The sequence below is a fragment of the Aureobasidium subglaciale genome (assembly GCF_000721755.1).
Source record: "Aureobasidium subglaciale EXF-2481 unplaced genomic scaffold scaffold_16, whole genome shotgun sequence".
Classification (NCBI taxonomy): Eukaryota; Fungi; Ascomycota; class Dothideomycetes; order Dothideales; family Saccotheciaceae; genus Aureobasidium; species Aureobasidium subglaciale.
Genome location: NW_013566979.1, coordinates 244,058 through 272,014, shown reverse-complemented (window position 1 = coordinate 272,014; position 27,957 = coordinate 244,058). Strand labels below are relative to the sequence as shown.

General features: G+C 51.6%; 12 protein-coding genes across 12 annotated transcripts; 5 read left to right on the top strand and 7 right to left on the bottom strand.

Moving 5' to 3' along the window:
* The first annotated feature begins 141 nt into the window (after positions 1 to 141).
* Positions 142 to 4,575, top strand: AUEXF2481DRAFT_41800 (uncharacterized protein). The gene has a single exon (XM_013486611.1). The coding sequence runs from the start codon at positions 515 to 517 to the stop codon at positions 4,412 to 4,414; it is 3,900 nt and encodes a 1,299-aa protein (XP_013342065.1). The 5' UTR covers positions 142 to 514; the 3' UTR covers positions 4,415 to 4,575.
* Positions 4,576 to 4,863: 288 nt separating this feature from the next.
* AUEXF2481DRAFT_47542 (uncharacterized protein) lies at positions 4,864 to 6,244 on the bottom strand (the record flags this gene model as incomplete). The annotated part of the gene is made up of 2 exons (XM_013486641.1): positions 4,864 to 5,454; positions 5,513 to 6,244. The coding sequence occupies 2 exons, from the start codon at positions 6,242 to 6,244 to the stop codon at positions 4,864 to 4,866; spliced, it is 1,323 nt and encodes a 440-aa protein (XP_013342095.1).
* A 734-nt stretch (positions 6,245 to 6,978) lies between these two features.
* Positions 6,979 to 10,585, bottom strand: AUEXF2481DRAFT_31133 (uncharacterized protein; the record flags this gene model as incomplete). The annotated part of the gene is made up of 2 exons (XM_013486564.1): positions 6,979 to 10,468; positions 10,536 to 10,585. 2 exons carry the CDS (start codon positions 10,583 to 10,585, stop codon positions 6,979 to 6,981), a joined length of 3,540 nt encoding a protein of 1,179 aa, XP_013342018.1.
* A 1,319-nt stretch (positions 10,586 to 11,904) lies between these two features.
* Positions 11,905 to 13,448, top strand: AUEXF2481DRAFT_90334 (uncharacterized protein). Its single transcript, XM_013486679.1, has 2 exons — positions 11,905 to 12,192; positions 12,247 to 13,448. The coding sequence occupies exons 1-2, from the start codon at positions 12,164 to 12,166 to the stop codon at positions 13,232 to 13,234; spliced, it is 1,017 nt and encodes a 338-aa protein (XP_013342133.1). The 5' UTR covers positions 11,905 to 12,163; the 3' UTR covers positions 13,235 to 13,448.
* AUEXF2481DRAFT_90333 (uncharacterized protein) lies at positions 13,275 to 14,181 on the bottom strand (the record flags this gene model as incomplete). The annotated part of the gene is made up of 4 exons (XM_013486678.1): positions 13,275 to 13,632; positions 13,707 to 13,894; positions 13,999 to 14,036; positions 14,141 to 14,181. The coding sequence occupies 4 exons, from the start codon at positions 14,179 to 14,181 to the stop codon at positions 13,540 to 13,542; spliced, it is 360 nt and encodes a 119-aa protein (XP_013342132.1). The 3' UTR covers positions 13,275 to 13,539.
* A 420-nt stretch (positions 14,182 to 14,601) lies between these two features.
* AUEXF2481DRAFT_41795 (uncharacterized protein) lies at positions 14,602 to 16,440 on the bottom strand. The gene is made up of 3 exons (XM_013486610.1): positions 15,864 to 16,440; positions 15,202 to 15,806; positions 14,602 to 15,142 (listed from the first exon to the last, which is right to left on the bottom strand). The coding sequence occupies exons 1-3, from the start codon at positions 16,356 to 16,358 to the stop codon at positions 14,929 to 14,931; spliced, it is 1,314 nt and encodes a 437-aa protein (XP_013342064.1). The 5' UTR covers positions 16,359 to 16,440; the 3' UTR covers positions 14,602 to 14,928.
* A 167-nt stretch (positions 16,441 to 16,607) lies between these two features.
* Positions 16,608 to 17,250, top strand: AUEXF2481DRAFT_6631 (uncharacterized protein; the record flags this gene model as incomplete). Its single annotated transcript, XM_013486507.1, has 2 exons — positions 16,608 to 16,713; positions 16,772 to 17,250. The coding sequence occupies 2 exons, from the start codon at positions 16,608 to 16,610 to the stop codon at positions 17,248 to 17,250; spliced, it is 585 nt and encodes a 194-aa protein (XP_013341961.1).
* Positions 17,251 to 17,723: 473 nt separating this feature from the next.
* AUEXF2481DRAFT_31128 (uncharacterized protein) lies at positions 17,724 to 20,248 on the bottom strand (the record flags this gene model as incomplete). The annotated part of the gene is made up of 3 exons (XM_013486563.1): positions 17,724 to 19,327; positions 19,377 to 20,061; positions 20,120 to 20,248. The coding sequence occupies 3 exons, from the start codon at positions 20,246 to 20,248 to the stop codon at positions 17,724 to 17,726; spliced, it is 2,418 nt and encodes an 805-aa protein (XP_013342017.1).
* Positions 20,249 to 21,393: 1,145 nt separating this feature from the next.
* On the top strand, positions 21,394 to 23,289 carry AUEXF2481DRAFT_31127 (glycoside hydrolase family 32 protein; the record flags this gene model as incomplete). The annotated part of the gene is made up of 1 exon (XM_013486562.1): positions 21,394 to 23,289. The coding sequence occupies one exon, from the start codon at positions 21,394 to 21,396 to the stop codon at positions 23,287 to 23,289; it is 1,896 nt and encodes a 631-aa protein (XP_013342016.1).
* A 72-nt stretch (positions 23,290 to 23,361) lies between these two features.
* On the bottom strand, positions 23,362 to 23,783 carry AUEXF2481DRAFT_326644 (uncharacterized protein). The gene has a single exon (XM_013486693.1). The coding sequence runs from the start codon at positions 23,669 to 23,671 to the stop codon at positions 23,435 to 23,437; it is 237 nt and encodes a 78-aa protein (XP_013342147.1). The 5' UTR covers positions 23,672 to 23,783; the 3' UTR covers positions 23,362 to 23,434.
* Positions 23,784 to 24,018: 235 nt separating this feature from the next.
* Positions 24,019 to 25,774, top strand: AUEXF2481DRAFT_67472 (glycoside hydrolase family 32 protein; the record flags this gene model as incomplete). The annotated part of the gene is made up of 4 exons (XM_013486666.1): positions 24,019 to 24,147; positions 24,202 to 24,259; positions 24,312 to 24,637; positions 24,689 to 25,774. The coding sequence occupies 4 exons, from the start codon at positions 24,019 to 24,021 to the stop codon at positions 25,772 to 25,774; spliced, it is 1,599 nt and encodes a 532-aa protein (XP_013342120.1).
* A 1,030-nt stretch (positions 25,775 to 26,804) lies between these two features.
* Positions 26,805 to 27,731, bottom strand: AUEXF2481DRAFT_31125 (uncharacterized protein; the record flags this gene model as incomplete). The annotated part of the gene is made up of 5 exons (XM_013486561.1): positions 26,805 to 26,843; positions 26,896 to 27,101; positions 27,158 to 27,450; positions 27,504 to 27,602; positions 27,652 to 27,731. 5 exons carry the CDS (start codon positions 27,729 to 27,731, stop codon positions 26,805 to 26,807), a joined length of 717 nt encoding a protein of 238 aa, XP_013342015.1.
* Positions 27,732 to 27,957: the final 226 nt, after the last annotated feature.

The following is a 27,957-nucleotide window of genomic DNA, read 5'->3' as shown; positions in this document are numbered from 1 at the left end:
GATGCGACGGGTCGACGCGACTTTGACAGGCGGAGGAGGCCGATACGCAAACAGGCAGGGTCCGACACAGGCAGAGTCAATTCCGAGCGCGGAGAGAATCAGGAGACGGTGATTGAATCACGAATACTTGCGCACAAGCAGAATATCAGACCGTGGTCAAGTCACGAGATATGTGGAGGGAAAGAAGATTGCTCATACGGACAAGCAAAAGAAGGTCGGGCGGGACAGACGGCGGGGCTTTGATGGTCGAGGTACGGAGAACGGATAAGCGAGGGGCGGAGTGGGAAGCTGCAACGAGCGACAACAGCCTGAGGTGCATGTGAAACGACGGCTTGGCAATTGAATCATTGTATCAACAGCGAGCCTGCCCCATAGCATCATCGCCGTCGCATACAGGGAGAGTTGGCTGTCTAGCATCTGCACCTCTGGACGGAGCCGATGCGCTCTCTGGACCTCGTAGCTGCCGCTGCCGGCTCTCAATACAGACCCATGACTAGACTGACGTGGTCGTGATATGCCGCCCATGACAAGGCCGACGGCGCATTCTGTGAGCGGCCACACCCAAGACCAGTCTCTCCTGCCGCCTCAGTTGAAGGACAACCGCTCGCACTCGGCTACGAGTCTGGTGTCCAAGACGCTCCCCCCGGGCAGCTTCTCTACCGAACTACGACCAACCGTCTCGCGAGTTGACAATGCTCGTGTCGACTTCTCCACCTACGATGCCGAACAAGCTGCCGCAACCAAGACGACCGAGCAACGTCTCGCCGACTACCGCGACAGAATCGAGAAGGAGACAAAGATCAAGATTGGCAGCGAGAACCTGCTCGAGGCTCTCAATACAAAGAATGCAAAACAGAGTCGAGACCAGCGGCGCTTGGTCGAGTCGGAGCTCAACACTTCCAATCGCAAGATTGCCCAGCTGAGACTGGATCTTGAGGCCGAGTTGCAACGTTCAAAGGAGTCTGCACTCAGTCCTGCTACTCGTCTTTCCTTTACTATACCACAAAGGTCGCCTTCCAACCTCACCTTGCTGCAAGGCACTGCCGAACCTGATGAATTGGATCCGGAGTCAGAATCACCGTCATATATCCTGGCCGAAATTCTGCAAGCTCTCGAGACTGAGGACATGAAGCCCGACTACTATGTGAGCCATGCGAATGAACTAGTGGGGCTGTTTAAGCGTCATCCTGCTCTCAAATATGATTTGGCCTGGTCTATATTTGGTCTACGTATGCAAATGATGCTCCTGAGCGACAGTCGAGAGGTTATTGCCGCAGGCTACCGCGTCTTGCGACATGCCATTACCGATCGCAAGTCATTGCAGACTATCCGAGCACATCACACAGACTTTCTTGTCATATTGTCCTTGGTGAAAGAAGCAAAGGCTATGGTAGAACGAGAGCAAGCCCTGAAGCTTGTTCGCGCCTTCCTCGATGTCAAAGACGGTGTTCACGAAGTAGCTCCAGCTGTTGTACGAATTATCGTCGCAATCGCTGAACATCCAGAAGATCGCCTAAGGTCCATATCGATTATGACTCTCGCAGAACTCCTGATACGTAGTCCTGATCTGGTTGTTGCTGCTGGCGGCATCGGTACTCTTGCCGACGCTATGGGCAATGGTGCTTACCAAGCTCCAGAAACACTGGCTGCTGTATTCTTACATTTACTTGACTTGCCTGCACGAAGAGGTCTATTGCGCTCAGGCTTCGAGCTGAGTTTGCCATTTGCAGCCTTCACCGAGCCGCCTACCTCAAGCGCACATGAGGACCGCATGAGATCGAGCGCGAAAGTGGTTGCAGCTCTGTTCAAGAGTTGGTCTGGCATCATGACCATTTCCTTACATGACTTCTTGCCAGCTCGCTCTGTGGTCTCTTCGCTTCTGATTGATGCTGTGGCCGTACGGTCCATCGTACTTGAACTCCTGTTCGACATACTGCGCATCAAACCTCCGTCTTGGTCTTCCTCCTTCTTAGCTGGAAGACGTCTGACTACTTATGGTCGCGTCACTAATCTTAAAGCGAATGATCATCACAAGCCTTCCAGCACTGATCCGAAAGAGGTCTCCAAGAGAATGAGTCTGATAGAACACTTTTCCGCAGTTGTCCTGACCATTCTCTTACGAGTCGGTCTACTACCAGCTTTGATGCATGCTGAACGCGACGCACCAAATCTTGCCCTGAAAAGGAAGACGACGTTGTTGATTGGCGAGGTGTTGAAGCTCGCAAATCAGTTACTACCCAGCGAATGGAGTGCTGAGCTTCAAGTCTTACCTGATCTGTTCCACCAAGCCACAGCTTTTGGCCAAGATGAGCGATCACAAGCTGTAGCGACGGTGTATCAAGTGGACAGTGTTAACCGCACACTGTATCGATCCATTGGGGGCGGACCTGGCGTCAAGTCTACGCGAGCCGATGAGTTTGAGCCAATCAAGTCTGCAGAGCAACCAAAAGTGCAGATGAGCGCCAATATGGATGAAGCACAATTCAGAGGATTGCTTACGGAATGTCAAGTCTTAAACACTGTGAACTACACAAAGTGGAGATGGGACCTGATTCAGCCCATGATCGAAGGTCCTCTGACAAATCCGCGCAGGCTGGATGAGGCTATGAAAGCGACCAAATTTGTCCATCGTCTGTTAGGTTTCCTTCGACCATTCAAATACAGATTCTCGGATGCCAAGAACACAAAACCAAACCAGCGCTATGTCAGAGCTGGCTGTGCGCTTGTCCGAACACTGTTGATGACACCGGAAGGTACAAAGTATCTGGCAGAAAATAAGATGGTGCGACAGATTGCAGAGTGTCTGGCTCAATTTGACCGTATGAGCGGTATTACATCTACCACTCCCCTCTTCTCGCCCGAAAGACTGGCAGATACGCTGGTTGGTGGGTACTTTGCCATTCTAGGTGTTCTCTGCAGCGACCAGAAAGGACTACAGTTGATGGAAAGATGGAAGATCATCAACATGTTCTACCACATCGTTGAACTTGAAGGTAGAGACGATCTTATCATGGCGCTTCTCACCAACCTCGACTATACTCTGGATAGTCATCCCAGGATCATTCTCTCCAAGGCGATGATATCGGGGTCTAGAGATGTTCGCATTGCCGCTACGAGGATCCTACGCAAGTACGCCATCAGACCACTAGATACGAGTCCGAAGTCAAGCGGCAACGGCGAATGTGCGGCCTGGGCCATCCGCTTACTAGTCACTCAACTCTATGATCCGGAGATTGAGGTGTGCGAGATCGCCATCAAAATCCTTGAGGAAGCCTGCAACGACAACAACTCTCTCGAATACGTCGTGAAATGCCGACCCGCACTAGACCATCTGGGCGAGATTGGTGCACCTCTCTTACTTCGCTTCCTCTCAACTTCAGTCGGATATCACTATCTCGACGGCCTGGACTACATTACAAAAGAGATGGACGATTGGTTCCTTGGCCGTAACGACACTTATGTGACTCTCGTAGAAGCGTCACTTGCTCGTGCCCTGGCAGACATCCCTGAGAAGGTAGTCTCGATGTTCGAAGAAACGCCCGAACCTCAAAACTTTGGTCTCGTGCCTCCACACTTCTATCGCGAACTTACACGCACAGCAGAAGGGTGCGAGCTACTCAAATCCAAAGGTCACTTCGAAGAATTTGTCGCTACGATACAAGACTTTGGCATGGAAGAGGAAGATGCCGAGACGATTGTCAAAGTCAAGGGATGTCTTTGGGCAGTCGGTAACGTGGGATCCATGGAGTTAGGTGCGCCATTCTTGGAACAATCAGACGTCACTCAACACATTATCGAGATCGCCGAAAAGAGTGAAGTCCTGACACTAAGGGGTACCGCATTTTTCGTGTTGGGTCTGATTTCTAGATCCCTGCACGGTCAAGAAATTCTCGCATCTTATCATTGGGATGGCACGGTGAACATGCTAGGAGAGTCATTAGGCTACTGTCTCCCCCTCGACTTTACAAAACTCTTCAACATTCGCCAATGGGGGCCCTCCCACCCCTCTCCCTCCTCTCTAACCTCCCCCCTCGGCATCCCCCACTCCACTCTCCCTCCTGCGCACACATACTCCCACCTCGCCAACCCGACCATATCACCCCAAAACGCAGAAATCCTCAAATCAGTAACGAAACTCGGCAACACGGTTCTCTCCAACAAAGCAGCCGCCGACCTCAACAATTTCAAGGTGAAAAAAGCCCCAGGACTCAAAAGTCCGAAATTGTTCCTCGAGGTTGTCAAAGTGTTGGAGGGGCATAGGTATAGATTGCCGGCTTGTAGATTTGTGTTGGATCTTTTTGATAGAGGGGTTCTGAGGCGGTTGGTGCTTGAGGAGGAGGAGAGTAGTGAGAGTGAAGAGAGTGAGGCCGAGGAGTTTGATGAGGCTTTTGGGGGTGGGGTTGGTGGGGTTTGATGCTTGCGAGATAGGGAGATCACGGGGAGCAATGAGGAAGGGGCAGGCATGATGGGATGGAGTTTTTTTTTACTTTCTCTTGGAGAATATTACACGATGATGGGCGCTATCATGGGCGTAGAGAAATTTCATGGCGGTTCTTGTTTGATCTTTTGGGGGGCGTTTTGTTACAAAAGAGATCTTTTCTACATTAATGAATCTCATCTTCGGTTCCTCTTGAAAGAAGCCTCAAGAATGACAAGCCGTCTTTCTGTATGTTCACTTGAGAGTTTTACCTGTTCAACGTCTTGACAGCTGGGACCGAAAAAACAGAAATGTGAGACTAACCCAGAAGCCAGGCATGCAAGAGTTTGCTTCAGGAACAACTGGACGAATGTGAAGATGAAAAACATGATCCATTAAGAATAGTGTCGTCCTAAGTGGACAGTTTGCATACTAATACATTTAGTCTAATCAAGGTCAGCACTGCTTGTCGCTGCTGCAGTGGGGTAAAAGTCCATCTTGCCACCATGTCCAATGACACCAATACGATCGTACAATGTCCTTGCGCGGACATATGGGTCAAGTTGCCAGTAGTTTTGCAGCAAGTCTTGTCTCAGCGCTGCTCTTTGCTCTCCCTTGTTCTCGCCCTTGGCCCAGTATACAGTTTCAGTCTGATACCTTTGCACCAGCTCCTTGCGCTGAGTCTCAATCTTTTCTTTTGTTGCAGTGTCCTTCATCTTGTCATTTTCGCCCTCTCTGGGAGCAACATATTCGTACTCCCAGTTTTCGTCACCACCGAGCTCTTTTGAAATTTGGCTCTTGGGAATGAAGGCGGAGAGTTCGTCCACGTTTGAACAAAAGTTGATTTTGGAAGCTACGACGGGGTCGAGCCAGCCGCGGATGATCTTCCAGATACCTTGGAAGACCCAAGGGGCTTTGTAGACGAGAACGCTACCCAGCGATTCTGGGTAGTTTGCTTCGAAGCACTTGATCATGAATTTGACGGGGGTGTAGTCCATGTTTGACATGGAGAAACCCGTCATGTCGAAAATGATGGTCTTGATACAAAGGTCAGCCAAGTGTCATTCACAAGTACATGTGTTCAATCCAACTTACGGCAGTGTCGATTGGGGGTCTGAGCATCATACGCGCAGTGTCGATGGTATAGACGGTAAATCTCTCGAGACTCTTTTCCGTTTGCTCGCCAGCGCGGTGCAGTCTAGCTCTGACAATGCAAACAGGTCTTCCCTCGGCATCGACACCGTGCAGGAAACTCTTGCCCATCTTCAGTTGTGTAAGGAAGTCCTCGGCATCTTTCTTTGTGGTTGCATCGGGAGAGGATTTGGCGTCAATGACAGCGCCGCCTTCGCCCTTGTAGACAATGTCGTCGTCAACGTGCATCTCTTGCGAGCGCCAATGCAGAGTCGCGATCATCATGATCAGGGCGGCCTGGACGTCCCATTTGCGGGCACGGAGGAATCTCAAGAGCAGAGCATCGGGATCGTCGTGCTTGACCATGCCCCAGAAGGCGGTGCGCAAAGACTCGGGGCTTTGGTTCTGGATGGCTTGACGGAACTCCTTTGCCTGGCCGTGCTTGTCGTTCTCGTCGTCGGTGTTGTCTGCAGAGTGGTCGACATCCTTGTTCTTACGCGAGAACATGGACAGCTTGGACTTCTTCTTTGTGTCGGCAGGTGCAGGGGTGGAAGCGGCGGAAGTGCTCTCGACGCTGGGACGGCCACCACTCGTGACACCAAAGACGTCGAGTGTCGCTAACCAGAGCTCGCGCAACTTTTCCTCCTCGGCTGGGGTGAGGCTACCCGGGCGTCCCGGGAGAGTGGTAGGAGCCATGTCTGTGTCCGGATCTTCTTCCAAGAGGGCGGTAGGAGAGGGTGTATCAGGGATTGAAGCCTTGTCAGACTTTTGAGTCGAGTAGTAGGTATCAGCAAGGTAGGCGACGGCGAAACCAGTAGAAATGGCAAAGAGAAGAGTGATTGGGTCTAAAGCACTTTCTCTAACTTGTAGACTTGGGCGCGTGGGGATATGATGGCGTTGGCGGGCAGACGGGCGGAACGGCGAGGATGTGTAAGCACGGGTGGCTTGCACTGACAGGCGACACGAACGCGAGGGGACGATGGTGGACGACGACGAGGAGAAGCGCACGAGGTTGAGGATGCGAGAAGGATGCATCTGTTGGACAATACGGATCAGAGGCTGAGCAAGACACGCCGAGATTGAATCTCCCTTAGGCCCCGGCTGCGTGCTCCACGCTGGTGACGACGTCACTTGTGTCATGCGACAGCTTTAGCTTTATTCAAGAACAGAGACTATTTTCACTCATCTTACTCGGCGCGACTTTATCGTCAATCTTGACATGCAATGCGATACAGAAGAGTGATGGCGTTACTCCGAAACTGCTAGTACTGCAGATCCAGTGTTCTGATTAAATTTGTGAAATAGTTTGACAATAAAACGAAGAACCATGTAATGTGAGAGCGGTATTCCGGAAGCCGCAGTGAACCGAAACGGGCTGAAAGTGCTTACAAGGCAGGAACGACCCGAGCATTTGGAAATGTGAGATCTGCCTACGAAGGTCTATTTGCTTTCCGCGCGACCTGCTCGCTCACACTTGCCTCACTACCAGCACTCGCGATAGGCTGCGACACGGCTTCTTCAATGTTCTTCTGTAAGCCCAACCCGGCAACACCTTTCTTTGGACTACCCACGATACTCTCACCAGCGGCCATGCTAGGCGGCTCTTGAGTCAACACCTTGCCGGTGAACTCTCCACTGGCCGAGCTAGGCGATAGCGTAGGGCCGTTGTTTGAAGAAGTGGACAGACGAGGAGAGTATGGTTCGTGGCTTCTTGTAGGACCTAGACCACGATGAACCTCAGTCGACGAACGCTTCTTCGTAGGACGAATTGTGCTGTCTGAGCCTTGTTTCTTCGTTGCGCCGCCCCCTCCTACCCAAGTCGCGCCTTCGCCCTCGCCTTGGTTGAAGTTGAGGAATCTTTGGACCTTGGCTGCATAACCCTCATCTTCGTCGTCATCATCATCGCTGCCCTCGAAGTAGATATCGTCCCATACTGCAGAGCCTTGAGGGTTAAGCTTGTGCTTGACAGCACCACTAGCACTCTCCTGAAGTGGCTTTAGTTCGTCGCGATCTTCACGCATGTCCGATGCACTTCTTTGGAGAGGCTTGAGCTCGTTTTGTCCTTTGACCTCTTCACCAGCTTCATGATCGGCTTGCGAGTAATCTTTGGCACGATCGATAGCTGGTTCGTCCTCATCTCTGGTGGTGGCTGTGAAAGTATCTCCGAAGTGTGTGTCGCAGAGATGCTTGACCACAGGCCAGCCATACGCGTTTGCAAACATTCTTCGTACAATCATGTTGTTGTGTGCATCAGGCTCCAGACGCACCAACACCTTTCGCCAAGATAGATCTTTGTGGTATGCTCGTGCAATCTTCTCCTCAACCTTCATGTTCCCCATATCGATCGAAGACGCATCATCACGAGATTGAGATGTGCTGAATGACGCAGAGTCCGTAGAGAAAGAGCGTCCAAGCCTACTGGGACGCTTCATCGGAGGCGGCGGAATGTCTTCGGGATGGTAGATTCTGTCATGGAAAATAGTGCGGTCGCGAGATGCCGGGTCGATAAGCCAAGAAGTCGATGGAATAGGGGGATGTAGGATATCGCTGGCTGCCTCGAAGATAGATGTGCTTGGCGGTGCTTGTGCATCGGGGTTAGTGTTCATCGATCCTCCACGAGTGGCTACCGGACGCTTGCTTGGCCTCATGGTTGGATTGTCGGTTGTACCTCTGCTGTTCCGGCGAACTCTTTGAGGCACATCTTGATCAAGCTTGTCGTCTTCAGACTCCGCACTAGCCTTGACGTCGATGGTCTGGCCACGACGCACAGCCTTGGTTGTTTTTGATGATTGGCGCACAGGTGTAGGTCGGAAATAGCTGAAGAATCCGCTCAGGAGTCCACCACTTTGTGTTTCCGGACTTGCTGAAGATTCCTCACTCGCATGGTCTTGAGCTCTCAAGAACTGATTTGTGCCAGGTTCTTTAGCAGCCGTAGTCGAGTCTCTATTGTCGTTTGTGGTCGCCTCGCTGGGTGGCTGAGGGACGTCGTTGCCTTGTCTGCCCAGCGGAGTGGGAGTATCGGCACCAGAGCCTTCATCATCATTGCCGACAGCACTTCCCATAGCAGAGTTCTTAAGCGCTTTGGGGAGTGCGTTGGCACCGGTAAGCTCAGCCCATCCGAACTCAGCCAATGTACCTATCAGACCGTTGTCGCGACGTGCTTTGTCTACTTTACCAAGGCCACCCCAATCGAGGAACAACAGACAACTAGTCCGCAGCGGTACGATACCATCGTTGACGACGTTCGAATATACAGTTCTGTTACGGAACATGCGTAGAACGGTGTGAGCAGGGCCGGTAGGAAGAATGCGTAACAGCGGCTTCGCTCCTGGGTCTTCTTGATGCTCTTCTTTCGAGCCGGCTCCAAATCCTCCCATCATAGCGTTCCAACCACTCTTCGCAATGTTCGGAGCCCGCCAAGTCAATCCGAGATCTTGTCCTGTACGTCCAACGAGACCAAAATCGAGGGCAAATTTCACGTACATAGGATTTTCGTTACTCAGTCCTAGCATAGGGGAAGCCATACAGATGAAGTTCGTCGGCTGGATCTGCTCAAAGAAGTGCGGCGCATGCTTCTGAATGTAAGCCACAGCATATGTCTGAATCAGACCACCAAGACTATGGCCAATGAAGCTTATACTTGTAAAGGTATAGGGAAGTTCGTCGGCCTGGCTGTCATCATGGTGAATGCTACTTCCTTGATGCGCAGGCTCGCCGTCTCTGGCGACCTTGGTAGCCTGAGATTTGAACTGATCCGTGAAAGATCTTGTCATGGACTTCTTGATCGGCTGAAAAGGTTGATCGGGGTAGGTAAAGTTCAACACATATTTTGCAAGACGCTTTCCGAGATACTGGATGCCTTTCTCGGTCTTGATGGCGTTCCCGCTAAAACCACGCACAATCACTTGCTCTTCGTCATCATCGCCGTCGTCTTCGAGATCCTCTTGGCCTCCTGAAAGAGGTGCAGTCGTGGCATCTTCGTTCGGCTTATCTTCGAAAGACTGACCAGGCTGTTCCGTCGATAGAGCAGATTCTTGTTGTGACTTCTTATAAGCAGCTTTCCTGTTCCTCGCGTCGATTCTCGCCTGCCTGACGGTAGCGTCTATGCTCTCTTTCATGTAAAGCATGTCGGCGCCAATGTTGCTATGCAGACCATGTGTAAGGACCACGAGATGTATCTTCTTCTTCTTTTTCGGAGGCGTGTCTCTGGTCTCTTCGGTGCTAGTCCTTGTATCTCTAGACTTGCGAACCGACTCTTTTGAGGAACGGGCATGTTTATGTTTGTCGTTGGTAGGAAGAGCAGGCTTGTCCCACAGGGCCTGAGTGTCTTCGACGACAAGCTTGACAGCGCGCGAATATACACCTTTTTGCTGGCCAGAGTGCGACCCCCTCCGTCTGTCTTTCTGCTGATCGTGAATCTGGCCGGGGGTGCCGTGGCCATGGCCAGCGACGGCGGCAAATCCAAGGTCTAAGCTTCTCTCGTCTCGACCGACCAAAAGCTCGAAATGCACTGCAGCCGTGTTGGAGAACAGGATTTGTGAGGCGATCTCGATGATCCATGTGACACTCGGCGGCTCTTTCTTGCTGTCGTTCCGATCGACATCTTGCGAATGGCGGTTTTGACGACCGGATGCAAATGTGTTTCCAGTCTCTCGGATGTCCTCGGGAACGGTCAGCTTGGTCGTCCAGCTCGAACCTGCTTTGAGTAGTGGCTCAAAGTCCGGCACTCCCTCCTTTTGCGGGTCCTCGACTTTGTGATTTGGGTTGAAGGAGGCTGGGTATGCCGCGACGTGCAGGTTGTATGGGCCATGGAGGTAAGCGGCGCGCAGAGGGATGGCCGAAGTGTTCTTGATCTTCAGGTGCAAGTGCGACGGACTGGGTAGGATACGATCGTTGCTCGGTGTGTACGTCAAGGTGAATCTAAAGACTCGTCAGAATCCCGTACGTCAACGCGTTTCGCAGTCAAGATCAAGGTCGCATGACATACCGCACCACTTCTCCCACCTTGACACTGCCAGCTTGGTGGATCAGCAACATTCTCGACGCGTCTGCAATGACAGACACTGTCTGCAGTGGTCAAGGCCTGTAGCCCGGGTCTATGTGATGGTACTAAACTATCAATGATGTCCACCTGACCCTCGTCTTATGATGCGATTGTCGAGCCCATGGCTTTGTTCGTTTACGGGATTTTTGCTAAGCACAAATCTACAGGCATCGACGGACAACAGAAAGATTGCTTTCTCACCTCCCTTTCGTCATAAGACCTGAAACCGTCATTACATGTTTTGATCCACGATCCGGGAGGCCGGTGAAGCTTTCTGCACAGCCACGATCTTCCGCGATCCGTCCTCGAGCATCTTTGACTGTTTTATACAGCCGATTACACTCGTATCTCTTGTCCACCCGGAAGATACTGTCGGTGAGCTTCAAAGGTCTATGATCAGATGTCGTGTGCTGCGATGGACCTGGGAGCCTTGGTCGCGTATCCCTCGTATCTAATGATCCAACCGCTCTCACGCGTCTGCGTATGTGCGTCGATATCTTTGCATTATCATGGCTACATATGTACATTAATCTTCGAGGTTCCGGGAAGAGATTGGAGTCAATGAGACGTCGTGTCTGTCTATTGAGAATGATACGTGTAGTGTAGTTTGAACGTGCTATCTTGCTAATGCAGAGTTTGGAACACCTCGCCGTGTTGCACCTCCGACGATGCAAACAGCAATAGTACCACTTTGTGCAGTCAAGTTCTACGGTACTCCGACTTTACACGGCCTGTTGGATACCATCGCAATCCTCATGCGTTTATTCTTGACGTCATGGCCGTGTTTGTTAGCACAAGGTAGAAGGCCTTGGTATGGAGAGTGGTGTTGTAGAGTGATATCTTGATGGATTGATGGTGAAAACACAAATTCGGTCATGTAACTCCACAACGAGGATATATGGTAGTTTTGTACAGAATGACACACGCAGAATAATCACCGCGAGCTGTGAAGTATACATTATGAGCGGTGACAATTATGTAGCGAGAAGAATGCCGTCGACGACCTGTAGATGGCTTGCTAGGAGGACGACCCTGTCTGTCGAAGCCCGTAGCGTTACGTCATATGATCAAGCAGAAATGCCTCCGAGCGCGATACCTATCTACATGTCCGAACCAAACAGGATGTATGACAATTTGGGTAGATATCTTTGCTTCTCGATAGCTATGTGTGCGACTCACCTTACTCCGAGCAGCACACGAAGAGGTAGCATGCAAGAAGGACCGGAAGCGGAAGACACGGGTGCCAAGAGAGATTATAAGAGATAAGGCAGAGGATAGCGATTACCCCGCCGCCGTGACGCCGTTTGGCAACGGGTCTCAGAGGCATCATCATAGCTTCAGTAATCGTGCCTTGGTCGCAGACGACTCGTGTACAAAGCCAAGCTCGGTGCCTGACCAGATTCGACGTGGCCATCAAAAACAAAAGAAGACGGGCAATTTTGTCTCAGCTGGGCTGACCGAGCTATTCATCGTCACACCTTTCTGAGCAGGCGTCACCTTTTCCTTTCTTCTTCCACACAAACTACATCACCTAAGCTTCACAGCAAGAGTCCGACCACCAGCCATTCACTATGTTTGGCTTCGTAGCTGATATTCTCACGTATGAGCGAACCTCTTGTATTGAGGAGTAGCGAGACTGACATGCACATGACAGCTCGGTGACATCGATCCTCTTTCCCATCTTCGCATCGTACAAGGCGCTGCGCAGCTCGGACCCAGCACAGCTAGCACCATGGCTCATGTACTGGACCACCCTCTCACTCGCCCTTGCTGCTGAGTCGTTCCTCTACCCTATCCTCAGCTGGGTACCCTTCTACTCCTGGATCCGTCTCGGCGCTCACCTCTACCTTGTACTGCCCGGCCAGCAAGGCAGTGTCTTTGTCTATCAAAACTACATCCATCCCTTCCTCTACGAGCACGAGCGCGAAATCGACCGCTTCATCACAAGCAGTCATGAAAAAGCAAAGTCAGCCGGTCTGCAATACCTCAAGCAGGGCATCGAGTGGGTCAAGGTCAACCTCCTCGGCATGCAACCTCGTCGTCCCACTCCTCCCGCCAGCCGACAAGTCAGCTACAGCCAAGCTCTGTACAACCGCTTCGTCATGCCCTCTGCTCGTCCCGAGGGTTACAGCGGCCCTGGATCTTCGCAATCTGCCCCCGGTGCCAACGATCTATTCTCCATGCTCGGCAGTGTGATGGCTCAAGCTGCTGGTCCTGGCGGCGCAACCCGCTCTCGCGATGCACAAGCCGAAGACCTCAGCGCCAGTGGTAATCTTGTACCTCCACACATGTCCGGCGACGAACGCAACGCCTACATCTCCACACAAAAGGACCGTCTACGCACTCTGCTCCAAGCCTTTGACCATGAAGCTTCTCGTGAACACACTCCTGTCAACCCTCCCTACCCCACAAATGATGGCCCTGGTCCCAAACTCCAGGACTACCTGAGACCTGCCGCTGAAGGCTTGCTCAATAGAAGTAGAAGCGAGACTGAATTCGAGGATCTGGGTTACGAGCATGTGCCTACGGGAGGTAACAAGCCTAGCCCCAGACTGCCCGAACGAAGCGCTAGTTGGAGCAAATGGGTCTGGGGTAACTACGGCGAGAAGGATTCTGCTGCTGGACAGAAGAAGAATGATTGATCCTTCCTTCTCGGCTGATAGGGTTGGATGAACGGGTGTTTTTTGTTGGGTACTCGTTTTTCGGGGATGGGACTGGGTGGAATGGTTGGGACAGGTATTCATCTTGATTATCTCTGTGGAATTCTAGGTTTCTTTGCTTTATTTGCTCTCCTACATGACATATTACAATCACCACACAATCATTTAAAAACTTGAATCTGAATCTGTGACATTTGATGAAGAGTGAGATGTATGGGTATGCGCCAAGAGGAGAACAGGTATATCGTAAAAGTACAGGTGCCAAAGAGGATTGAGCTTATACCTCCTCAACTAGGTTTCATATTCTCGAGATCGTTTTCGCGATTATCCGCTCGTGCTTCATCAAGCATCTTGTCGATACCTCTGTCCTTTAGTGCGCGCTATTAAATAAAATAACCATCAGCTGATAATCTCCTGGAGAAGCAGGACGGAAAGATAGGAGGGAGAGACTTACACTTAGACATTGCTTGTACTTTGCAAACAGAGGTTCGCATTCATCTGATGTTGCCGTGCCGCGGAGGTATTCTGTAGGGCTCGTGTCAGCTGTGATCATTTCACGCAGATTGTCTCGTGGATATCTGTCTTGAGCTTCTTTAACGACCGGTGAGTTGTATCCCTCAATCAGAGCTGACGAAAGAACAGCTGGAAAAAAGTAGCATGAAATACAAGAAGAGGCAAAGAGGAGAATGAGAAACATGTAGAGAAATAAGGAGAAACAGAAGAGGAAAGAGGTACAAGAAACTTACTTTCGCTATACCATTTTAAAAAGCAGCTGTCGTAGCGTCTAGAATAGAAAGAGTGATATTAGCTTGAAGTCCCTCCATCTTGACCAGATTCAATTCTTCCAAAAATTCTTGTCTTTGTGTTGTCGTCTGAGAAGATACTCACTCCTTGACCTCATTACACTCCGTCGCCAATGATGCCGACATGTCTTGTTTCTGTAGTATTCGTGTCCTGACCACGTGTATCGTCTTTGAAAGTTCGATAGATCCTCTTCGTATATCTTAATTGAGGGTTGATTGGTGAGTGAGCGTGTATATGGTTCGATGAGAAGAAAAGTTGTGCTGTGGTAGTCTGAGAAGACAATATTGCAGTTTATTAGAGATGGCAGAAGGTCCCTTGAAAATATGTGGCGTTGGATTGTGGCGTCGAAAGACTGCGCCGCAAAGACATTTGGAACATCTTTCGAGCAGCCATACCTCTGCGGCTGTTCACAAGCACAATAAGTTTTAGACTTGCAGAGGTATCACCGAGACACGTCACCCAGCTGACTCCCAGCGTCAAACACATTGGTAAGCTACAATTTTCAACAAGCACACATGCGCAAAAGAGCATATCAGAACTTCTAGAAGGAATTGGTCTCATGTCCATATACTCGTCAAATACCACCATTGTCTAACAATGGCTTGACTTGAACTTTACGCACTGTCTCATCTAACTTCATGTGATCAAACCCCCTGAACTTGAAATACAACATAAGAACGCCTAGCTTTGATCATGACACAAAAAAGGTGGTTGATCCCAGCCCCCAAATGTCTGTTCCCCTTTTCCCTTCATGCATAGCAAAGAAAAAAGAGGAATCTGAGGTATCGTGAAAGGAGAGATTGAAGAACTTTTTGCTGCTTTTTTTGCTTTCTGCTGCTGCCTGTTTTTACTTTCTCGTTCCGATTTCAGATTTACCTGGCAACGGCAGCACTGAGGACTTGGGTGCGGAAGAAGCCACCCTTGGTCCTCTCGATGACCTGCTGGTACACTGACTGTGGCGGGTGGTTCATAACCACGGTGCCCTCCTTGTAGTCGATCTTTGCGTCAACGCGAGTGTCGCGGATCAGGTTGACGATCCACTTCTCACCCTCGTCCTCGGACAGACCAAGACGCTTGGAAAGGTCCCTAGTAGAAAATGTCAGTAAACGATTCGATTTGAACAATCTATCAGGCGTTGCACATACTTGATATCTATTCTCTGGTGAATCTTGCAGTATGATTCTGAGATGAGATGTCTAGCGGCATCCTTGAAGGCATCGCTGGTAGCGACAAGGAAGAAATCGCCGCGCAGAACCTCGTCAGCCTCGGCGAGCTTCTTCTGGGCCTCCTCAAAGTCAAAGTCGACGTAGAGGGCCTTGACAAACTCGCAGACGGGGTCACTGTACTCGTAGGTCTCTTGTCTGACAATGCGGATCAGATCCTTGAGTTGCTTCTGGTACGAGTTCTGGCCGTTCTTGCCAGCGGGGCGGTTGCGGTTGGTGATGACAGCAGCGGCGAGGTAGCGCAAGATCCAGGGGCAGGCGGTCTGAATGGTGTTGATGTAGGTGGGGGAGAAGAAGAGGTCGGTGAGCTGGTCGCGGGCGGGCTCGTAGTTGAAGAAGGGGAAGAGCGACCAGTGGATCAACCAGCTGCGGTGCTCGAGTTGGGCCAGAGGGTTGCTGAACAGGCGTGTGTCGATGTTCTCGCGAACCTTTTGTACCTCCTCCATGGCGGATTCCCAGTTGGTGGTAAGGATGTCTGAGGCGAGTTTACCCCATGTTGCTGCCGAGACCTTGTCGTTATCGGTGCTCTGAGATGTGTGTTAGTGTATGGACGGGCTAGAGATTTCTGGAAAGTGGCGGCGTACAAGAATACGGAACTGGTAGAGCAGCTCAGACGCGCTGTTGTAGTCGCCGCAGCTGTACTGGAATTGACCAAACTCGTACAAAGCGTCGACCATCTCAGAGGTCACGCCGTGGTTCTCCTTGAGGTAGTTCAAGTTCTGGACCTTGTCGGAGCGCAAGTTGTTGACAACCTCGGTGTCGGCCAGCAGGTCCTGGATGTTTGAGCACTCCTCTTGCAGCTGCTCGCGCTTCTTGAGGACCTCTTCGCGCTTTTGAACGTACTCCTCCGGGCGCTCGTCCAGGTTGTTGATCTTGGCGAACAGGTCGCCGACAAAGTCGGTCATGTTGGTGTGCTTGAGGAGCTCGAACTTGAGCTTGGTGTGCTCGAGCGAGGGCTCGTCGACATCCTCCTGGTCCTCGAGGAATTGCAGAAGAGGGAAGACGAGATGGCGGTCGAGGTGGGGGATGAGCGTAGGCAGGATCGATTGCTGCTTAGCAGCGTCGGCGGTAGCGGCCATGATGTGTGATGCGCGGGGCGAGAAGGGTTGGGCGACGAGGTGGTGATTTGCGCTGGTCGCTGGTCGCTGGCTAGTCGTCGCTGCCGGTTTGACGAATTTCTCATTGCACTTCAGAACCGCCGATTCTCCGCACTTTATGCACGACTTGTGCCAGCATTGTGCCCAACTCTTGGCGGCCAAAGCATCGAGCAGCAACAGAAAAGTTGCCCTCCTCCACCACGAGCCTATACCGAACACACAACCATAATCATGTCGTTCATGCAACCCGTCATGCCTTTCTTACGCCCTCTGGCTCTCCCACGTTCCGTCGCCGTGCGCCAATGTCTGCGCTTCTCGACTTCCACAATCCGATCTGGTATGTCTCTTGCCTAGACCACCCACCTCCGACATGTCACTAATACGCCAACTCGCAGAAGTCTACACGCCCCCTTCCGTGGATCGCAATCTTGTCGCCTCGCGCACTGCCTCTCCCTCATATCCTCCCACCTCGCTCAAATCCATCCCGCGACCTCTCACATCACACGCCTCACACCGCACCTCGCAACCAACAAAGATCCGCAACTACCCCGACCGCGCACCCCAAAACGACGCTCCTGTCTCCGAGTCGCCTGCCCTCCCAGAGTCAGAAATCGCACCAAATCTCCCCTACTTCGTCACCAGGACACCCTCCAACGAACTGCCCATCTACACCTTGAGAAAGCGCGGCGGCAACATGCGATTGACCCGCGTCAAGAAGATTGACGGCAACATTGATGTCTTGCGCGATGCTCTGCAGGCGGAGTTGAATGTGCCCGATGCCGAGTGTGTCATCAACAGACTTACAAACCATGTCATGATCAAGGGATGGCACAAGCCGCGGATAGAGGCTTACCTCAAGGCTCGCAACTTCTAAATCAGAGGAAAGCGACTGCCTTTGTCTTTGCTTCTCCTGTATAACTTGTATCATATCACCTTCTGCAGCATTGGATCTATGCATGATCGAATTCTTTCAAACACCACATTCGCATCATCACAACCATTCCTTGGTCAGACTTCCTCGACTTTCTGCCGACCCCGCAGACGAATGTACGTAAATATCGTTCCATGTCGAGTGATCGACTACCGATATGTGTTTGGCATTTTGATGGGTGCATCGAGACTGAAATATCCAGATCCAGGAAGCAGCGCATAGGAAGCCGAGTTTGAAAGAGTGGAATCTTTTGTATAATGAATCTAAACTCGCGCCGCCTCAATCGGCTTTGGGGGAATATTGAACCTCAACTGGGCTCCCAAAAACGAACGCCTCGCTATGCCTGCCCTATGCCTTTGTTCAAATGCCATGTCCGTGATCAATATAAGAATGAATGCAACTTTCTCTCACTCTCCTCACTGTTCGGTGTCCTCCACATCCTCTACAGTCACTGCCCTACCCTTGCCCTTGTCTCTGGGCGGCTCTTCGGGTTCCGTCTGCTCAGTGCTGCCCTCGCCTTCAACATTGTCAAAGTTCCAGCTTGAGCTCTCTCCCCACCCAGGAGGATGAGTTGCTGGTACGCTGGGCTTGGATTGTGATGAAGCGTCCACTGAGACTTCAACAGGAGCCTCAACAGAAGCTGGCTCGGCAGTATCAATCAGATTGCTGACACTCGAAGGCTCTTGTTCAGCTTGGTCCAAAGTAGAAACACCCTGTAGGGCTGGCGGTACCGCAATGTCCCCATTGTGTTCAGCCGATCCGGCTTGTGTCATAAATTCATGTGTGCTTTGCTCGACCGATTGATTGGCAGCGATGTTCTCCAAGATGCTCGAGGCTACCTGTTGCTCTGCTCCTTCCTGCGGACTTACGACGTCGGGCGCCGGTACTACTACTGTAGGCGTAGGTGCTGGAGATTGTGTCTGTGTCTGTGGCATGGTCCCACCAAGCTGAGCAGTACCCTCGACTCTGTGAAGAGGCGCGAGCGTCCAGCCTTCAGGTAACACAAGACCGGGCGGTAGTCCCTCGTGTCCCTGCGTCATCGGTGCCTGTCCAGGGCCAGGTTGAAATGCCTGTGGTGGTGCAAATCCAGTGCCTGGACCCATCGTGTTGAAGGCTGGGAAGGGATTGGACGTTGCACCAGCTGATGGGCCAGGTGCGCCACCTCCGACTGGGTTGTTGCTGTGGTGGGCGCGCAGTCTTGCCAATTCTACTTCCAAAGCGCGCACCGTTGCGAGCTGAGCCTGTTCGACTTGCAAACGACGAGCTTCCTGCATCAATCGCTCCTCAACCTGAAGAAGTTGGATCTGAGTGTCCTGTGATCTGACTCCGGCCATTCCTCCAATTCCAGGAACTGCGCTGCCAGCAGCGTTACCATTGTCTTGTGCTCGTCTTTGATTCAGCGCATCTTGCACACGATTGGCGGGTCCATTGTACACTCCAATGCGGATCGGGCCAAGATTGAGCATCCGCAGTCTGGGCTGAGCTGGACGATTGACGTTGGCGTTACCTACATTAGGAACACCAGCTTGAGCATTACCACCTTGCTGTACGCCACCATTAGCAGCGCCACCAGCATTCTGGTTACCGGCACCTGGACGATCGGTAACGGAAGCGCCAGTAGGAATGACCGGGCGACGACACGTTGGACAGGCTTGCTGTCGCTCCAACCAAGCCTTGAGGCAGCGCAAATGAAGGATATGGCCACATGGCAGCTTCTTGGCGCGCATACCCTCGTTCGTGACACTAGGCCTGGGGGCCCCTGCAGCATCGGGCTGAACCCATGGCACCATGACTTCTCTGCAGACGATGCAGGTATTGTCGTTGGCCAACTCCTCGCTGGTAGCATCCGGGTAACGACTGTTCATATTCTGAGTGGCCTTGCGATAGTTGTTGTAGTCCTGGACGCGCTTGACGAAGGATGCAAAAGTCAAATAGACGTCGCGAATGATATGCATGGGCAGTCCCATGAAGGTCAAAGAGATGCCGAAGAAGACGGTGTAGACAATGAGCTTGATGAAATCTGTGGCTCGTTAGCTCTGACATGTTGAAGCAAAGTGGAATAGACTTACCTATAGCAAGCTCTAGACCAAACAGCCATCGGCGCTTCTCTTCCCAGCCCGGAACGTCGATCTCGTTCTCGTCGACATCCTCTTCGCTGGGCAAGGGAGGTAAGCTCTCGGGATCAGTGGACTCTTCGCGCTCTCGCTCGAGACGCTCTCTTTCGGTACGTATTTCAGCCCTCCTCTCGTCCATCTTGGCCTTTGTCTGTTGCTTGAGTATACGTGCTTCGAACAAAGATAGAAGGTAGCGCGACAAGGTGAAGAAAGAAAAGATCCAGAGGATGGCGAATTCGAAGGTAAAGATGACCATCATACCAGGGCGCGGATCGTCTCTAACGTTTGCGATGCAGTATCGAAGCATAGCTGCATTGAAGGCGAAAGATACGAGTAGCGATGAAGCGAGACGTATGTGGAACAGACGAGGGTTCTGTGGCGGTTGCTGCTCCAGGATATCGACACGACCTTCGCCGATCCAGCTCCAGACCTTGCCAGCCAGTAGAAGGACAAAGACAGCAAGCATCCAGCCTCCAACCTCGTCCCTAAGCGAGGGCATGGCCAGGAGTGTGTCGAGAACGGCATACCAGGCCTTCTCCGAGAGGTGCTCGATCTCGATGGGGCGGAGGGGCCCGTAGAAGAGACGCTGGAGGCCATAGATGAAGCTGCAGGCCGTAACCAGAGCGAGGTTCGTAAGAATCTAGGCGGTGACGCAGTCAGCGGGTGAGAAGGTGTTATAGATGGGGGCATCAGCTCACAAGAACACAGGCGTTGCTCTGTGACAGGTAGACGGTGGCCGAATAGAAATTGGGTCGCTGGTGGAAAGCCTTCAGTAAAGCACCGGCTGCCACCAGCGCGGACGTTCCAGCATAGGCAGCGAGCCTCATCGTGTATTGTCGTCGGGCAGGTCGAACATGCACATGCGAACACGTAAACTCTCCAGCAGCTCGACAAGGGCCGGGACGCAAACAAGCCGGCAATACCAAGTACGTCGTCACTGCCCGCCCCACACTTTCCTGTCGGTCCGACTTGCTCATCTCTTCCGACCACGGCGACCAGCCTCTTCTCTTGGACAAGCATGGCACATGATCCTCATTTCACTGAGTGCCGACAACAGCCGTTCATCTGTTTGATCGCAATCGCGGCACACAACATGCGAGATAAGATCAGTGTGGTATGGGCATCCTCAAATCTATCAGGCACTACTGTACGTGAACAGGTGCAAGAAGCATGCGCGATCGCCTCTGCAGATGCCAGCCGCGCATGAAGAGACACGCCGAACATGTTACTCTCCACGCGGGGCTCCCATGTCTATACAAGTCTTGTCCCGCGCTTCGCTACTTCTCCAAGGCTTTTGAACTCTATCATCACTATCAAGCGAGCTACGACCATCGACGTCTGCATCGTGGTACGTCTAAGCACCGTGCGTGTTTCTCTTTTCTAAAGGCTCTGTCGGCTATGTCGTCCCTTCCGAGTGACTACTGCTGCGCGATATTTGACTAAGCTTCACGATTTAAGGCAACTTACGAATCATTTTTCTTTTGCACACTCTCTCCAATTGTCGCGCAATTTGATCGCACCAATTCTGTATTCAGCATGGCATGCTCAAGAATCCGAACCCGCAAACAGTCTATTCAATACAAAGCACACATGTCTCTCATGCACACCGTACGGTCTCTTGACCATCTCGCAAATGTTGACCGCTGCTCAAGCATCGTCTGACAGAAAACCGCACGTTTGCTCTAGGACCATAGCTTTGCCGGTGGTGTGGGGCCCCAGATGAGCCTTTCTGTCGGTCCGACACTTTTGGTGGCTTGATGTCTTCGTGATCGGCGTCATGCCCTTGACAGAACGCCTAGAATCTGTTCTGGTGCAACTCAATTCTTTGCTTCGATATTTCTCTCCCGGCTCGTGCCCTGGATATCATGAACCCTGGAGATATATAAACAACGAGGCATCACCCCATGGTATCTCTCGTCAAGCAAGACTTCCCTCCCTCTCTTCCTTACTCTCTTATCTTTCCTTCGCCACAATGAAGAGCTCCCTTGCTCTTACTAGCCTGATGGGTGCCACTGCCCTTGGTCAGACATTGACTACCTCCATGATTGAGTCTATGGGCAACAACACACTTTTTACTCGTTGGCGTCCCCAAAACCACTTCATCGCTCCCGCCGGATGGATGAACGATCCTTGTGGTCTCATGTACGATCCTACCGAGGACCTTTACCATGCCTTCTACCAATGGCACCCTGAACACATCAATTGGGGCAACATTTCGTGGGGTCATGCAACCTCCAAGGACATGATCTCCTGGTCAGATGTTGGTGGCTGGGAGGGCACTGATGCTCTTGCTATGGGTCCTTCGGGCAATGGTAGCTACAACGGCCTCGGTATCTTCTCTGGTACTGCCCAGCCTGTCAACTTGACTGGTGGTGTCGATGGAACTCTCCTCGCCTTTTACACTTCTGTTTCCAAGCTTCCTACGAGTTGGAGTATTCCCTACCAGAATGGAACCGAGAGCCAAAGTCTTGCAATGTCCACCGATGGTGGCAAGACATGGCAGCAGTATGAGAACAACCCTGTTATCGAGGGCCCTCCTGGTGATTGGAACATCACTGGTTTCCGTGATCCCTTTTTCGAGCCTCTGCCCGCTCTCGATGCCATTCTCGGTGCCGATTCGCCTCGGTACTACGCCGTCTTTGGTAGTGGAATCAAGGGCGTCGGTCCTCGTATGCCTCTCTGGAGTGCACCTGCCTCAGACCTGACAAACTGGACTTTCCACGGCTCTCTTTTTGAGCCCGCCGCAAACACCTCCCTTGGCCCCGTACTATCTACTGGCTCTTACGGCTACAACTTCGAGGTCTCTGGCTTCTTCACTTTGCCCGATGAGGATGGCCACCTACACTACTTTGTCAACATGGGATCCGAGGGTGGTAATGTTTCGTTCCATGAGTCTGCTCACTGGGCTCTTTGGAACGAAGGTCACGTCACTCGCCGCGCTAACGGCTCTGCTCAGTTCACTCCTATCTCTGGAGGTGCTGGTGACTGGGGCAACCTTTACGCTCTTTCCAGCTTCAACGACACCAAGAATGACCGCCGTGTCCAGTACGGATGGGCACCTGAAGACATCACCGGTGGTGACGGTCTCTTCTCTGCCAAGCAGCAGGGCTTCCAGGGTGCTCTTTCTCTGCCTCGTGAGCTCTTCGTCCACACTGTCAAGAACGTCGTGAACATGGACGGTGTCCTCGGCGAGATGGGCAACTCTTACCTCACTCAAAATCTTGACGGCAGCTTCACTGCCCAGACTCTCGGTGTCAGACCTCTTGACGATGTCGTCACTGGTCTCCGCAATGGTTCTATCCAACACAGCTTCCCCGGTCGCACTTTCAATGGCAGTCACACTCTTGCTGCTAATGGAAGTGCTCACATGGAACTCAGTGCCGTTGTTTCCAGCGCCACTGGACCTTGCGGTGTCAGAGTCGGTGTCAGCCCTGACGGTCGTGAATACACCACCATCTACTACGAGCCCGCCAACAACACCATTGTCGTTGACCGTAGCCACTCTTCTCTGCTCGATGGCTTTGCCAACTCTTCCGTCATTGGCTACTTCTACCCTTACACCACTCAGAGCGAGTTTGGCAACGCTACACAAGAGGCTCTTGCTTGGGACATTTTCGTCGATGGCTCTCTGGTCGAGGTCTACGTCAACGAGCGTTTCGCTCTTACCACTAGAATCTACCCTAGCATGGAGAGCAGCACTGGTGTCGGTGTCTACGTTCCCAGCGGCTCCTCTGCCACTTTCGACAGCATTGACATGTGGTCGACTCTTTACAATGTCTTCCCCGAGAGACCTCTGAACTCTTCAAGCCAGCTTGTCTGGGACACTGTTGAGCAGACCAACAACCGCACTTGGTGGACTGGTAACTAAGCTGGAGTCGAAGAAGACCCGCACAATATAATGAACAGCTGTATAATCTGTAAAAACAAAAGTTGATGTCATCTCATGCTATATCAGACATACCCATCAACCCGTACTTGTTCGTCGCGCTACTACTTTCATCACATGTGCTTCCCTAGTGAGGCTCTAGGGTCATCGGTGGCCTTTCAATTGAGGATGTGACTGACCGTACATCACAGATGGTCTGATACGGGAGTGCTGTGCCGAAGTCGAATCCCTCTCGTAATAGGTTACAGCAAAAGCCTTGGGCACGCCCTAAGATTGTACTCGGGTCTTGCGATGATGAAAGAAGTGATCTCCTCGGACCGACAAAGCAAGCCAAGAGCCTACCGAGCCGAGCAAGCATCCACATTTTCTCCAGCCACCCCGAGTTTCCGCAACTTAGACCCCACTCTCACCCACAAGTGCCGTCACCGATCCTGGAGAACGATGTTTTCGGGAAGGTCTCAGCAAGCAAAATCGGCCCTTCTCTCGCATTGGCATCACGGCACCGGTCCTGGCGGATGTCGGGTGACGGTCTGTTTAGCCGGCCTTCAGGCAAGTACTACAAACAGTATCGTGATGTCCGAGAGTGATGGCGCAGCATTATAGGATCTACATGATGCCAATATAAATAGTAGGTAGGTCGCCGTGGTCAGAGGTAGGAATACAACCATCACAATGCTTCGCACTTCGACTGTCTTATCTTCTCTGCTCTGTATGGGCTCTGTCTTTGCACAGGATGCCTCTACGACCTCATTGATCGCACCAACAGGCACACCAGTCTCTGGTGATTATAGCGGTGCATTGAGACCGCAAGTGCATTTCTCGCCTCCTCAGGGCTTCATGGTATGCATGGAAAGAGATTGTGGGTATAGACATGTTGCTGACGTCGTTCTCTAGAATGATCCCAATGGTCTGTTCAAAGACGCTGACGGTGTTTACCATGTCTACTATCAGCGTATGTCCTCGCCATGAGCCGGTATGAGAGAGCTTTGCTAACAAGACACAAGTCAACCCGACCGAGTACATCGCTGGAAATCAGCATTGGGGTCATGCCACAACCACCGACGGTTATACCTTCGAAAATCAGCCTATTGCGCTCTTCCCTCCAAACAACGAGACTTTCGTGTTCAGTGGTTCTGCAGTGGTCGACGTGAACAACACCAGTGGTTACTTCCCTGGTCAGGACAATGGTGTAGTTGCCATATACACATTGTCCAATAGTACAGCTCAGAACCAGAACATCGCATTTTCCAAGGACGGTGGCTACAGCTTTGAGCCTTTTGAGGGCAACCCAGTCATCGATATTGGCTCGATTCAATTCCGTGATCCTCAGGTAAGTTGAAACAGGCACTAATATTCTGAATACTTGATTGACCAAATTCAGGTCTTCTGGCATCCTCAGACCGAGAGCTGGGTCATGGTTGTCGTTTATGCTGCCGAGTTCTCCGTCGGTATCTACACCTCGCCTAACCTCAAGAACTGGACTCATGCCTCGAATTTCTCCAACCATGGTCTTTTGGGTACACAATACGAGTGTCCCAACTTGGTCGAGATGCCTGTCGAAGACTCTGACGAGACTATGTGGCTCATGTTCCTCTCGATCAACCCTGGAGCCCCTCTTGGTGGCTCCGTCTCCCAGTACTTCCCGGGTTACTTCAACGGCACTCACTTCGAAGCTGTTGACCCCGTCGCTCGCATCTCCGACTTCGCCAAGGACAACTACGCCGGTCAATTCTTCTCTGGTATCCCTGGCACTGAGAGGCGTCTCAGTATCGACTGGGCCAGCAACTGGCAGTACACCAACGATGTTCCCACCGAGAGCGAAGGTTTCCGCAGCTTTATGACAGTTTTCCGTCAAAATCACTTGAAGAAGCTGCCTGGTGTTGGCTGGGACCTCGTCAGCTCGCCTTTCAACATAAGCTCTCAGTTCTCGCAAGTCCTTGCTTCCAACTCATCGTTGGGTAACAGCAGTATCTTGCTCGACTACTCAACTCTGCCTTCTGGTGCGCTCTACTTCGAAGCCAATGTCACCGGCTTGACACCAACAACCTTGTCTGGAGCTATCAACTTCATCATCAGTTCGTCTATCAGCGGCCAAAACATCCAAGGTGCCACCATTCCTGGTGGAGCTACCTGGGTATCGCGCAGAAACGCTGGCTGGGGTGCCGAGAATCCTTACTTCACCGACAAGTTTTCATCCAATGGTGTTTACAGTGGTAGCGAGAACGGCACTTGGACACTTAGTGGTGTCCTTGATCGCAGCATTCTAGAATTGTTTGTCAATGGCGGCGAGCAGAGTGCTACAGTCACTTTCTTCCCTGACTACCCGCTTGATACACTCAGAATCGGTGCCAGTGATATCCCTGAGGGTGCTGCTGTCAGTGTAGCCGTTTGGGGATTGAAGGATGCTTGGGCCAGCCAGGCAAACTCTGAGGGTATCGTCACCGGAAACACTACCACCTCATCTTAGTCACGCTATAGTCGTACATAAGAAATGTAATCGATGATCAACAACCTGAAATCAGTAATCTGCCAACTCCGATGAGTCTCGCCGTCATGAGTACAATACGATTTAGCATGCTCAAGCGTGTGTTGACGGCCATAAATTTGGAGTAATGTCTTAGATCGACTGAGGAATATTGCTTCATTCGTCCTGTCTGGCAAGATCTCTGGTCTAGAAAGTGAACACGGGTCCATCTAGCTCGGATCTCTGTGCCCTCATCGGCGCTCAGAGGGAGGAGTAACAGGTTCTAGACAATGATCGACTGGCCTGAAATAATTGAAGGCATAATGACCAGTGGTGAGAAGAGGAGTGAACAAACGCTATTCATACGAGCGCAGGCAAATTAGACGTAGACGAGAAGACGAGCTGGAGTCCATCCTGTGTACGCGGTCGTGATCTGGACGCCGTGATGGGTGAATTGGCCAAATGCAGGCCACACTTCAAGGCACCAAGGCAACAACGTAGACGACGACACCAACATCATGAACACAAGAAGTCCACGCGCAACAAGCGTAGAGAGCGATATAAATTAGCAAAAATCGGCAAACAGAAACCCCTGCGGAAGGCCTAGGCCCGCAGAGGAATAGAGAAATGGTATTTTCTTCATGATTTTGTCGTGTGAGGATTACTGGGACCTCTGGCCAGGTTCGAACAGGCGACGTGCGGTCACGAGCCATGTGGGAAGAGAAACACGAGCCCCTTCCCACCACACCAAGGCCGCCTGTATGAGGGAAACGCCGATTCTTATACTTATAATACCATTTTGATGTTTTGAATGAGATTGTTCCACTTTTGAGTGGGACTGTTAGGAGCGATTTCATCGTTCAATCCTGAGTATCTGAGCACGGAAACAGAGTCATCGATAGGCTCATGTATTCGTCCTACTTTGTACGATGTCTGACGAGAGCGCCTGATGATACGAGCTTCTCGACCGAATGCCACGATCCACGCACTGGCACGACTCTACTTCGCCCTCCACTGTCCCTTGCAATCAGAATCATGGAAACTTGAACTCGCCAAAGTAAGCGCAAAGAGCCTGGAACATATTAACAAAGTGCCGCATCACACGACACAGACTTGCAGCTCACCTTGCTCGATCCGTTTGTGCAATAGTGCACTACTTCAAGCTTCTTGTCATCGGGGGCATATTTGGCGAGTTGGTTCAAATCCGAGCTTCGTGGCAGAAAGAGGACGAAGTCTGGGACGTAGGCCGCGAATTTGTCATAGATGTGCTTGAGATTGTAAGGTTGCATGGTGCTGAGGTCGAAGATGTTATCATCGCTGTATTGCGGGCCTGTAAAGGGTCAACACTGGTGTTCTGAGAGCATAGAAACCAAGAAGCAGACATACCTCCCCATGGAGGACTGGCGAACACAATGGCATCCTTAGCCAACGACTTTAGACGTTTCTTCAAGACGTCGAAGCAGTCGCCTTCGATCCACCAGATTTTTGACGCCACACCATATACCTCGGCGTTGTGTCGTGCGCATGCGAGTGTTGCAGGGTCTTTCTCAATAGCGAAGACCTGCTTGAAGCGACCAGAAAGGGCGAAAGCAATGGCATTGCCACCAGCACCAGCAAACGCGTCTATGATGATCGATTTCGATTCAGGCCCACCAGTCTTGATGTGATCAGCTATACGGCTGTGAAATGTGTCAGCACACATGTTCTTTGTGCGCAAAGGAGCGAGATGTACTTGGCTATCGGCTCAGGTGTCACGCCAAACCAGACGTCGTCAGTCATCCAGATGCCTTCATCATAACGAGACCAGATATCGTAGCGTTGATGCCAGTATCTAGCAGATCGTCAATATTCTGGTCTGGCTCGAACTATAGATCACTAACTTTTGAATGTTCTCGGGCATTTCAGAAGATTCGTCATAGTGGTGCACGCCTTCTGGCATCAATTCGTCCTTGCCAGCCATCACTTCAGCCACAGTAGGAGAAGTTCGAGAATGCACGCGTTATTTCCTGAGTATGTTGTCGACCCTCGGATACGTGTGCACCCAGTCGATACTAGACTTCCAATAGAGTGTTTCGGCGTGAGGATGGAAAGAGAAAATTGATCAAGCTGCAAAGTCGAGATGCCGATGGACAAAGGCGCCGAGGTGTGGACCAGGTCTAAGTATCTGCGTCAATATTCTTCCTGGC